General features: G+C 36.4%; 1 protein-coding gene across 1 annotated transcript; it reads left to right on the forward strand.

The window, feature by feature from the left end:
- Window positions 1-2,611: 2,611 nt before the first annotated feature.
- Window positions 2,612-3,782, forward strand: LOC128128886 (uncharacterized mitochondrial protein AtMg00810-like). The gene is made up of 2 exons (XM_052767645.1): window positions 2,612-2,743; window positions 2,886-3,782. The coding sequence occupies exons 1-2, from the start codon at window positions 2,612-2,614 to the stop codon at window positions 3,780-3,782; spliced, it is 1,029 nt and encodes a 342-aa protein (XP_052623605.1).
- Window positions 3,783-13,620: the final 9,838 nt, after the last annotated feature.

Below are 13,620 nucleotides of genomic sequence, written 5' to 3' on the forward strand. Positions count from 1 at the left end.
ATCAGTTAGAATATGATATTCATGCCCTTTAACAAAATGACCAGAGTATTCAAGATTTCTACGCTGCTATGTTTGATTTGTGGGATCAATTAATTCTTACTGGATCTAAAGAGTTCAAAGATTTTGAGCCTTATATTGGTAGGAGGGATGAACAACATTTGGCTCAGTTTTTGATAGCTTTGCATTCTGATTTTGAAGTCCTGATTGGAACGATTCTTCCCCCCCCCCCCCCCTCTTCCCATAGTAGATTATGTTGTTCATGAGCTGATTGCTGAAGAGACTCGTATCAAGTCTCACACGGATAAAGGGTTTAAAGCAACCTCCATTCCTACTTTGATTCCTATTGTGCTTTTTGTTTCCTCTAATCAGTCTTGACAAACTCCGAGGGTTGCTTATGATGAGTGTGTATTCTGCAAACATAAAAATCATTGGAAATCTTAGCGTCCATTGTTAGTCAACAAGGGTAAATCTGGTTAGCCTCAATCAGGACAACAAAATAGGTCTGATAACTAGAAGTTCCAGCTATATTCATCTAGTACTCCTCTATAGACACCTCGTCCTCCACAATTTGCTTCTACTGCCACACCACCAGTTGAAACAGAATCTGTTGGAAACATGCCACCATCTGCATTGGATCCTAAGGTTTTTGAGAGTTTTCAGACAATATTTGACCTCTAATCCCACTGTCATGTCTACATCTATGTCTCATTATGGTCTTACTTCATCTGTTACCTCATGTATTCCCTCATCTTTATGGATTTTAGATTCTGGTGCAACCCATCACATGACTCCTCGTTTGTCATCATTTACTTATTTGTAGCACGTGTCATCTATCTTTGTTATGTCTGTTAGTGATACATCTATGCTAGTTGAGGGTGTTGGGTTTGTCTTTATTTCTCATATCACTCTCCCTGGTGTTTATTACATTCCCAAACTTACTTTGAATCTTGCTTTAGTCATTTAGCTGTGTAAGTCTGATAATTAGGTGTTATTTTCTGATTTTATTTGTGTTATATAGGATCAACACACCCAAAAGGTGATTGGGATCGACCGTAGGGTGGGGGAACTGTATGTCTTGGAGGTTCTCAATGTATCTGTTGTTGTTGCCTCCAACATTGATTTGTCTTGTTTTCATTTAAGTCCTTTTTCGTCTAAGTTTTAACTTTGGCATTCTCGTTTGGGACATGTGTCTGTATCACGTTTGAGTTTTCTAGCATCTAGTGGTGTTTTGGGTCATTTAAACACTTGTGATATTTCTGATTGTAGTGGTTGTAAACTAGCAAAATTCTCTGCTTTACCTTTCAGTAAAAGTATGTCTTGTTCTACTACTCATTTTGATATTATTCATTTTGATGTGTGGGGTCCTCTACCAGTATCCACAAAGAGTGGTTCAGCCTATTATGTATCTTTTATAGATGATTATACTCGATATACATGGGTTTATCTTATGAAACACAGATCTGATTTCCTTGGCATTTACAACAATTTTAGAGCTCTTGTTAAAACTCAACATTCAGTTGTGGTCAAATGCTTCGTGTGTGACTTAGGGGGTGAATAGACCTCTTATGATTTTACTCAGTTACTTGCTTCTGATGATACCAGACACCAGTCATCGTGTACTACACTCCTCAACAAAACGGGGTTGCAAAACGAAAACACTATCATATTTTTGAGATTGCCTGCTCATTTCTCCTGTCTGTGCAGGTCCCTAGTGCCTTTTGGGAAGAAGTTGTCCTAACTGTTTTTTCTATGATTAATTGTGTCCCTACTTCATCGAATTCAGGAATGTCTCCTTTTGAGAAGCTATATGGTCACCTACCAAACTACTCTGCCTTACGAGTTTTTGGATGTACTTGTTTTGTTCTTCATCCTCATGTTGACAGGAACATGTTGGGACCGAAATCTGCTATTTATGTATTTTTGGAGTATGGTGTTGGATAGAAAGGATACTGTAGCTAGGATCCAATGAGTCAGAAGTTATATGTTTCTCTACATATCACCTTTTTGGAACATATTCCTTTCTACTCGATTCCTTCTACAGTCCACAATGTAACAAATTCAAAACTTCTACATATTTATCCTTTCGGTGAGGAGATAGAGGCTCAAGACCCATCTATACCACTTGATCCTTCAGACCATAAGACACCCACCTCTTCAGAGTTCCTCGACTCCTCCTGCTCCTGACTCTACCCCTTCGACTGTTGAAATTGAAGATCCACCTGCATCACCACCCCTCTGGAGGTCTTCTTGTCCTATCTAGTCCACCAAGCTTCCATATTTTTCTTACTCTACATAGTTATGACCATTTGCATCATTTATAGCTAGCATCCATCATCTTTCTGAACCTGAATCGTATAGAGAAGTTGTTTTAGATCCTATTTGGCAGAACGCTATGGCTAAGAAAGTCACTGCTCTTCATCAGACTCATACATAGGATTCCTCCTGTGAAACATACGATTGGTTGTCATTGGGTGTACAAGATAAAAACAAAAGTTGATGGGTCAATTGAGTGGTACAAAGCCAGACTTGTAGCAAAAGGGTATTCTCAACAATACAATTTTAACTGTGAGGAGACCTTTTCCCCAGTGGCAAAGACGACGACAGTCCGTTTATGATTGCAGTTGCACCCATTCGACAATGGAATATCTTTCAAATGTATGTCAAGAATGCCTTTTTGAATGGTGATCTCCATGAAGAGGTTTATATGTCTCCTCCCCCAGGAATTCAGCACCAAGCGGGTGAGGTTTGTCGGCTTTGCAAAGCTTTGTATGGTCTCAAGCAATCATCTCATGCTTGGTTTGAGAAATTCTCCATAGTGATTACCTCTTTTGGATTTGTCCAGAGTAATCATCATTCATCTTTGTTTGTTAGATGCTCGAGTGCAGGACGGATTCTTTTTGTCCTTATATGTAGATGATATGATTATTACTGGTGATGACCATGGTGGTATTGATTCTTTTGAGCATGATCTAGCTCATAGATTTGCTATGAAGGATTTGGGCTTACTGCATTATTTCTTGGGTATTGAGGTAGCTCAATCTAAGAAAGGGTATCATCTTTCTCAGACTAAATATATATCTGACTTGTTTACACGGGCGTGCCTCTTTGAAAATCGGAGTGTTGATACTCCTCTTGAAACCAATGCACGATACTCTCCTACTAATGGTGTTTCTTTGTCCGATCCGAGTCTTTATCACGCTGTTGTGGGAATTTTGGTTTATCTCACTGTTACTCATCCGAATATTGCTCATATTGTTCATGTTGTCAGTCAGTTTCTTACTGCTCCCACCTCTGTTCATTGGGGAGTTGTTCTCCGTATTCCGAGATATCTTCATGCCACTCAGTTTCAGACTTTCTTGTTTCCCTTGATGTCTTCTCTTGAGTTACGTGCCTATAATGATGCTGATTGGTATGGCGATTGTCATGATCATAAATCCACCACCGGATTTTACGTATTTCTTGGAGAGTCTCTCATTTCATGGAAGAGCACGAAACAGGACGTTGTCTCTAGATCTTCCACAGAGGCTGAGTATCGTGCTATGGTTGTGACTACATGTGAGATTATCTGGTTATGGTGGCTGCTTGCAGATATGGGAGTTCACATTTCTTCACCTACTCCCTTGCATTGTGATAACAAAATTGTGATACAAATTGCGAATAATTATGTTTTCCGTCAACAGACAAAGCACATTGAGATTGACTGTCACTTCACCCATCATCACTTACAGCTCGGAACCATATCGCTTCTATTTGTTTCATCAACCTTGCAGCTTGTTATATAAATATTTTTATGAAGGCTCTATCGGCTTCTCGTTTAAGTTCTTGTGTGACAAACTATCAATGATTATTGTTGTGTCATTGTGAATTTGAGGGGGGGTGTTAGCGTATATGTTATTAGCCCATATGTTTATGGGACCTTTAGGCTTTAGTCCATTAGGGTTTTGTCTTGAAAGTATTTATTCTCCTCTTTCTTCTTTGTAATCTTTATGTTTTTCATTGAGAACCTTGTAATTTCTCTCTATCATAATCATATGGCAATATTATCATTTCTGATATTCGGTTGTTTTATTTTAACAAATTTTTAATGTACACCTAAGGGTAGTGGGGATTGCTTTGGGATGATCTTAGGATTGACCAGGAGAGGCTCATAATGGAGTTGGAGGGACAAAGAGAGAAGAAAAATAGAAGATATGATTGAGTTTTCCAATTAAAGAGTGAAACAAAGAAGATACCAGAAGATTTCAGGATCAGTGAGAACCTAGAGTCGTGAGAGCTACAAGAGTTATAAGAACGCCATCTCGTCTATTGTGTCAAATTCGTTAAGGGCGGAAGGCAGGAGCTTCGAGATGGCATGCACCCTAAGGTATGCACCTTTATAGTATTATCATATTTTAGAGGTGATGTCAAATAGTAATGTATATTATATTAACATTTCATTTTATGTTTTTCATTTTAATTTATAGCATAAAGTATTTACCTTGAGAAAAAAAAAACCATTTTCCCATTAGCCTAAAGGATATACACCCACAACATGGTGCGGTAGGATGATGTGGCTTTGCGGTGACCATGCAAAACACCACATCGGTTGGTAGTTTTCCTCACGCGGTGGGTAAGATTGTGGTATAATTTCACCGTCTTGACTCTCTCCCTCTTATCTCTTGTATCCTATCTCATAAGAGCTATTTTTAACTATCTATAAGTACTAACTTTAATCTTAACATGCAAATTCACTCAACTTTCTACCATTTTGCCACCCTTCAATCCTTTTTTTGTCCCAATAACATTACCCTAAGATCCAAACAAAACCAATCACATGTTACTAGTTCAAATACATATTTACAAACATTTTTTATCTCGAACCTTCAACACCACTCTATCGGCTACAATTAGACGCCCATATTTACTCACCCAACCAACTTCAACTTCAAGGTATGCAACCATTTTATATTATGCCAAGCCTAACCCCAACCATGTACACCACCTTCTCGGCTCTTCCTAAATATGTTTGGTAAACCTAACGCCGCCCGAGCCGAAAGTTGATTACATTCTCGATACCCAACCCTCATCCAAAGACATTCCTGAAACCCAACATGTAGCTAAACCATCCTAACCCTAAAGAAAAGAATATAACCTCATCAAACGAGCACATTGATAAAAGAAATTGTGTTAGCCCGATCGTTGATCGACATATCGGATGACCCGAAGACCGGAAATTCTTAAGCAACACAACATTTTAGGAGACGCTTCACATACTCTTTCCACACAAAAATTCTCTTGGTGAGTACAGTAAAAAACCCAAAATTGCACCGAAAACACAAAATAAAAGCGGGAAAACAGACGAAACGGTTTTGATGCGGTGCTAGAAATACACCATACGGAAAATAAGGGAAATCATTCAAATATGTCAAGTTTTGAAAGGTTGTAACACGTACTCACGTAGCCGGAAGTGGCATAAGTCAAACAAACAACTCGTTGCTTCAAAGCAACAAAAATATATTTTTTAAATTACACAACTTCTTCGGATGCTCGTTTCGGGTTAGACTTGAACGACGATAATTATAAGTTTTTAACTTGAAGAATTAGTATACCCGATAGGTAAGGATAAAGCTAAAAAATATGTATTCGTTTAGTACACCGGGATGCAACAATTATAGGGAATTTTATAAGATGGCAATGAGATTCGAACATTATTATTTAAATTTTGACATGCATTTGAAATTCTTGATAATTCACACGTGAATTTGAGTAAAATCACTTTGTAAATCTTAATAAATCTATTTTTATATAATAAAAAAATATGGAACAGTAAAAATGCAAGTAATTAATTACATTTATATGAAAGTATAATATATTCACATATGAATGTGAATATTTATTCAAATTTACTAGTACATTTTATATATTTAAATTATCATTTACAATGATATTCATCATTTATATTCATCATTCACATGTAAATAACAATAATATAAACTAAAAAAATTGATCGATATTATACAATTTTTGTACATAATGATCCTTCGCATTGAATATTAACCATCAAAAGATTATATGATAACAAGTAATCAGTAAATGATCAATAATTATTGAAAAAAATGTATATAATTACCATTTATATATGAATAATTTTTAAAAAAAAATTGCGATCATTTAAAATCTTCATGTGAATATGTGTTTTATATATATATATATATATATATATATATATATATATATATATATATATATATATATATATATTAAACCACAAGGACCATTCGTGTAATTTACTCCATAATTTTTTGTTTTTAAAAGCTTATTTGTTATTAAAAAAACTCAAATATATCAATATTCATAATTTTTTTGTCATCTTTAAATAAACATCGATATATATATATATATATATATATATATATATATATATATATATATATATATATATATATATATATATATATATATATATATATATATATATATATATATATATAGGGAAGAGTTATATGGAAAATGAATGATTAGGGCAACACATATTTGAATCAATGATAACATGACAACACATCACTTCCACAATAACATCCACAATATATTACTTGTGAAGAAAGAAATAGACACGTGTCATTTGATTATTGGTTTCGGTAGATGTTGCCCTAGTTATTTGTTTTCCATAGAACTCAATCATATATATATATATATATATATATATATATATATATATATATATATATATATATATATATATATATATATATATATATATATATATATATATAGTCTTTTTAAGCCTAATAGAGACCAAGTGCATAACAAAATCAAGCTATAGGGACGGTCCGGGTTAAAAAAACAAGTTAGAGGACAAACACACAAATTACCCTAAACCACAAGGACCATTCATATAATTTACTCCATAATTTTTGTTTTTTAGAGCTTATTTGTTATTGAAAAAAAACTCAAATATATCAATATTTTTGTTATCTTTAAATAAACATCAATATATATATATATATATATATATATATATATATATATATATATATATATATATATATATATATATATATATATATATATATATATAACTTTTTTATAATTTTTTTATCATTAAATCTACGAAAATAAATATTTGATAAAATTACTGTCCCTTTACTCCATTCCCCCTTTGCCGCTTTCCCCCATCTTTTTCCTCTAGCCTTAGTAAATTATGATTGTCCTTCGTTCTACTACCTCCTTCTACTACCTGAAAGAAAACCCTAGTGATGGATAACAAAATAAAACCAAAAATCATATAATCAATTAGACTGGAAGGTATGGGAGGGATGTTTCCGTCACTTTTTGTAGGTCATACCATTATTTCCCTCATTTTCCTTTCCCTCACCTAAAACCCAAAGAAGGGTGGGAAGCTCCCCTCACTATTTTTTTAAATATATTTATACATATATTATACTCATTTTGTAGGGAATTAAAAACCATGAATTTTGATATATTTTTAATATTTTTTTAGTAGGTATATAATTTTATAAATATTAAAAAAAATTAAAAACAAAAAAGAAAAAGAAAAAAAATTGTCTAATAGCATGAAGAGAGAGAGAGAGAGTGCGGCACCCCTTCCCCCCACCTCTTTCCCGTGGGTTGCTTCCCTCACCCAAGGGATGGTGTTCCAGAGTGAGGGAAGCTTCTCTCACCCCTTTCCCGCTATGATACCGTCCGGACTTAACCAAGAAAACACCAATTGATGGTTAACCGGAATGAAACGCAAAAATCAAAAGATCCAATCCACAACATAGTAATCAAACCCCATTCAAACCTAGAAATCAATGCCAAAAATCAAACTCGTAAGTTTATTTAAACCAGAAATCAAAATAACAAATCAAATACCGAAATCAAACTCGAAAATTTATTTAAACCATAACTCAAGACCATGTGTATTGGAGCTCTTACGAGACCTTATGTGGAAATCAAAACTTTTTGAAGACCCTGATGGCGGTGATGATATCGTCGGAGACTTTGGCTTTGATTCTCGAGATTGGTTCGAAGATTTTGCACGCCTACAAGGTTTGTTTGTAGGAGTTTGATGATGGAATTTACGCTTGAGAGAAAGCAGACAATGTTGGTAATCTAGGTATGGTTTAGGGTTTCAAATGGAAGTAAACAGTGGTGGTGCTGAGATTTCTATTCTGAGTATAGTTGAAGAAAATCCACATCGACTGAAAGGAAGAAAATGCTAGTGCAGGACTCGAAATGGAGTAGGTACCACCATTCATTTGATGACTTCAGCGAAGGTGATCGTGGTGGCAGATTGGGGGTTTCACAGGAGGGCTCGTCGGTGGTGATATGTAGAAGCAATATGTAGGATTAATGTAGGATAAAAGTATGGGGTTTGGATCTACTTATTAGTAGCAGGTATGTTGATGGTGGTGGAGGATACCTGAAGCTTTAGGTATCTTTGGTGTAGGTTTCTTTAGTTTCAATTACAATAGAAAAGAAAGAGAAAGATAAAGAGAAAAAGAAAGAGATGGAGATGGAGAAGAAAAAGAAATGGACACCATGAAGAGGGATAAAACTTAAGTGGCTATATTTAATAAATATTTTTTTAACAAGTTAGAAATAAATAAAATAATTAAAATAATCAGTAAAGGCATATTGGTCGATTTAAGTACATTAGGGACCAAAAATGTAACAAAACTAAACAATAGGGACGGTATGAATTTAAAAAATAAGTTAGAGACTCAACATGAAAATTACCCTAAACCATACAGACCATTCATGTAATTTACTCTATTGATATATTGGAGTTTTTTTTTTTGTAGCATTATATAACCATGAACAACTCACTTAACTTTGACTACTGATTTTTCTATTCCAAAAGAATGAGATTAATTCTTACAATTTCCATTGAAAAATAAAACAATTTATGAAAATATTTGTTCTATAAAAACCTTAAAAAAATTAAAGCAATGTTTTTAAAATGCGTCAAATCAATTAGACTGAGACCCAGGTAATAGAGTGATTCAACTATCACCGATTTTTATGCCAGTTTCTAGAGTGGATCGAATCGAAAGAGTTCCTAAAAAATGGGGTTGAACCAGTGTAATAGAATGGTAAATACCCATTTGAACCAGTTGAATGCACTTCGACTTCAGTTATCCCATAATAGAGAACATATTCCAATGCAAATTGAACAACTCAATCGACCTGGTTATCCCAATGGAGCACTTAGATGCCGATCTTCTCAAATTGAAGGTCGATATTCTCACATTGAATGACGTCCGACAATCGTTCTAGAATATGTGTGTGCTTGATTTCTTCAAATTGAATGTCATCCCACAGTCAACTTCTTCAAAAACCGATTTCTCAAAAAATCAACTTTTGTGTTTGGTTTTTTAGATGTACCTAGCTGAGTTATCTTCCTGTCATTATATAATGTGTATGTGTGTGTTTCTGCTTATATTAGTTGAGTTATCTTCCTATCATTGTAGGCTCATAGTTGAGTTATCTTCCGATCATTTTCATTGTCCAAATCTAGGTTTCCTCCTGGTGACATAACATATTGTAATAAAGTAACTCCAAACGTTCGTTTTACTATGCAAGGTTTTTTTGAATGAAACGAAACAAAAGGAAAATGAAAAGGTCAAGCTAGTGATGGTGGCATAAATAGTGTTACAATCCAGATGATGATGAAGAGACAAAGGAAACATACTTTTGAAATATCGAAACAAAATCTATTAAAGATGGAAAAAGGAAAGTTATATCAAGTTTTCATCATTTCTTTACAAAAGATATAAATGATCCTAAACCCGTGATCGACACATTAAAATAAACTACAAAATCCTCAACACCCTCCGACAGGGTCAGAATCAACGCCTCACATAATCTCTGTCTCAGGTTTCAAAAGTTGTCTGCTACTTAGGCCCCCAACGAAAAATGACAGTCTTCTTCGTCAATCGAGTCAGAGGAACCGCTATCTTGGAGAAATACTTAACGAATCTCCGATAGTAACCTGCCAACCCAAGGAAACTCTGAATCTCATATGGAGACCTCAGAACCTCCCATCTCATCACAGCCTCAACCTTGGCTGGATCGACTAGAATACCATTCTGGTTGACAAGGTGCCCTAGAAATTGTACCTCGCACAACCAGAACTCACACTTGGAGAACTTCACATACAATCTCTCCCTCCTCAGAGTCTCCAATACCTCCCTCAAATGCTCCTCATGCGGCTCCTGGGTCATGGAATAGACCAGGATGTCATCAATAAATACAATCACAGACTGATCCAACATCGGCCTGTATACGCGATTCATGAGGTCCATGAATGTGGCTGGAGCATTGGTGAGCCCAAAGGGCATCACCACGAACTCGTAATGACCATAACGAGTCCGGAAGACCATCTTATGCACATCGTCCTCTTTGACCCTCATCTGATGATAACACGAATGTAGATCAATCTTGGAAAACCAAGATGCACCCTGAAGCTGGTCAAACAAATCATCAATCCTTGGGAGTGGATAACGGTTATTCATTGTTAGCTTGTTCAACTCCCGATAGTCAATACACATCCGTTGCGACTCATCCTTCTTCTTCACAAACAGGATCGATGCTCCCCATAGTGAACTACTCGGTCGGATAAACCCCTTATCTAACAGCACCTGCAGCTGTGTAGACAGCTCATGCATCTCAGGAGGACCTAACCGATACGGTGCTTTGGCTATCGGAACCGCACCAATAACCGAGTCAATCCTAAACTCCACTTGCCTCTCTAGGGGCACTCCAGGAAATTCCTCCGGAAACATATTCGGGTATTCCCTAACAACTGGCACATCATCCACGTTCGCCTTACCCTTCTCCCGAGTATCCATAACATAGGCAACATATCCGAAACAACGTTGTTGAAGATAACGTCTGGCCCTAGCTGCTAAACATAGAATCGGCCCACGTTGAGTACTCTTTCCCTGAACCACTAGCTCTCCCCCACTTGGGGGTCCAAATACGTACCATCTAATGCTCGCAATCAATCACTGCCCCATTGGGGCTTAACCATTCCATTCCTACAATAACCTTGTTTTCGCGCAAGGGAATAGGAACCAAATCAATCGGATACTACTCACTGAACATCTCCAAAATACAACCCCGATGAACTCTCGATACCCAAACAAATCGATCATCCGCAATCTCAACCTCTAATGGGTAATCCAGCTCCCCTAGAGCATCGACAAACCTCTTGTTGAGCGCAAGAGATAAAAAAGATCAAGTATCCCTGAATCAAGCAATACCAAGGCAAATATACCGTTCACAAGGAACGGTCCTAAAAAAACACACAAATATAAGCAAGGAAATCAACATAATTAATGAGATAAGGAGAAGAGATGTACTCGTCACCACATCAGGTGTTGCACGAGCCTCCTCGGTTTTCAGCTAAAATGCCCTGCTCCTTACAACTAGCGCATCCTCCTTGCCCTGGTGGCCATAAATAATTCGTAAATTCGCTGGAGAGGGTGTTACTACTGGTCTCCCTGTTACTAAATTTGGGTAATTGGCCTTCTTATGTGTAACGCCCGCAAATCCGGGCTAGTCAATTTAGAGGCAATAGGGGTCGAAAATGACTTTTCGACAAAAGATTATTTAGAATAAATAATCTTAACCAAGTTGTATAGTATGTTACAAGGTTTTCGTACATATAAAGAACGCCGAAAACCGAGTTATAACGAAGAAGTTATGACCCGTTGAAGTTTCGCGACGGAACCGGCACGATACCGGGAAGCGTAAATAGTGAATTTACGATAGAGCGAGATTTAGCCTTAGCGATCTAAACGAAAGTCGTAGAATATGTTAAACTAAGAAAATCGATAAAAAGAACGCCCAAATCTGACTTCGTATGAGGAAGTTATGATTTTTCTAAGATTTAGCATATCAGTGCACAGCCCGAAATCTGAATTTTAGATCGGTCGATTTTTAGCCGACGGGATCTAAATGAAAGTTATAGTACTCGTAAATACCAACGCGTGGATATAAAGAACGTCGATAATAGAGCTCGTATGCAAAAGTTATGGACGAAGCTTAGTCCCTACTTTTCGAGCGCGGCGAATTCGATACAGTTTTGTAAATACGAGATAGAATGAGAATTAGCCAACGAGGTCTAAATGAGAGTTGAAGATCTCATTAATAGGAACTCAACGGTAAAAAGACAGACAAAAATGGAGCTCGTATGCGAAAGTTATGGACGAAGCTTAGTCCCTACTTTTCGAGCGCGGCGAATTTGATACAGTTTTGTAAATACGAGATAGAATGAGAATTAGCCAACGAGGTCTAAATGAAAGTTGAAGATCTCATTAATAGGAACTCAACAGTAAAAAGACAGACAAAAACGGAGCTCGTATGCAAAAGTTACGGACGAAGCTTGGAGACTACTTTACTATACACTTCCTATAAATACAAGGGTGAACTCCTCATATTTTCTTCACACCATAAGCCTTTCTTTCTCTCTCTAACTTCTCTCTAGCCTCTCTAAACCCCTCCCAAGTCTACGGAACCTCCCTAGCACGAGAAGAAAGCCCCGGAGCGCCCGACGGCTCCGAGAAGAAAAGCTTTCGGCTTGGAAACGCTGCTCCAGCAAAGCCCGGTTTTTAATAAAAATTCGCTGTAAGTGTGCTACGCTTACGCAATTTTTAATATAGCTTTCAAATAATTATAGGAATGTTATTAGGTCCTTAAAATAATTATTTGGGCTATTATTATGAGTTATATCGAGTATTATTAACGCTTAATAATACTCGGACTAATTAATTTGTCGCGGTTATCGTTAAACTAAACCCTAGTGGTATCGATACTAGGTTTTATCAAAGGAATATCGTTTTGAGAGTATCGAAGCGCTGTCCGAGTGCTGAGTCACCACCTACTCAGGTGAGTGCATGATTACTTTCATCTTACACATAGATATGAAGTATTTTAATATAAATTACGTGCTATGTGTGCATATTGTTTGAATACTTGTTGTCTATGCTGGATGAATGATTTATACATGTTTTAAATGATTTAAACTGTATATTTATTTTATATCTACAAATATGTTGGGATAAAACATGGGTAGATGAAATAGTTGGTGAGTGATGAAATAAAATAATGAGAGATAGGTGATGATAGATAGGTGACTATGAATTGGTGATGTAGGATACTACAACCTTGTCCGACAATTTGGAGATGTAGTCATCTACCAGAGTATAGATGGCGACCACGGACTATTATAGACAACCCCGTGGAAACACCAGCAGGCTAGCAACCTGTAGGTGATGAATTACGAGTTCAGGCGATGTTGTAACTACGTATTCATGCGATGATAGTCTAACCCTTATTATGAAGTACGAGTCCAGGCGATGTTGTGGCTACGTATTCATGCGATGATAGACTAACCCTTATCATGATTTACAAGTCCAGGCGATGTTGTGGCTGCGTAATCATGCGATGATACCCTAACTCTTGCTAGACACATATTGAGGGAGTAATCCCCAGATTGGTATTGTCTATGCAATGTAGGCGATGATCCTTAGGTAAAGTTCGTAAGAACAATCATATAAGGAAATACGATGTAAGGAGATGAAAAGTAAATATGATATAAGAGATGACCCTTGAGATAATATCTTTAGGGAA

This window comes from Lactuca sativa, chromosome 9 (assembly GCF_002870075.4).
Source record: "Lactuca sativa cultivar Salinas chromosome 9, Lsat_Salinas_v11, whole genome shotgun sequence".
In the NCBI taxonomy this organism is placed as follows: domain Eukaryota; kingdom Viridiplantae; phylum Streptophyta; class Magnoliopsida; order Asterales; family Asteraceae; genus Lactuca; species Lactuca sativa.

Excerpts from the sequence above, each read along its gene's own strand:
- LOC128128886 (XM_052767645.1), top strand. The coding sequence starts at position 2,612 with ATGATTGCAGTTGCACCCATTCGACAATGGAATATCTTTCAAATGTAT. Across the intron at positions 2,744-2,885 it reads TTCAGCACCAAGCGGGTGAG|GACGGATTCTTTTTGTCCTT; the intron begins GTTTGTCGGCTT and ends GCTCGAGTGCAG.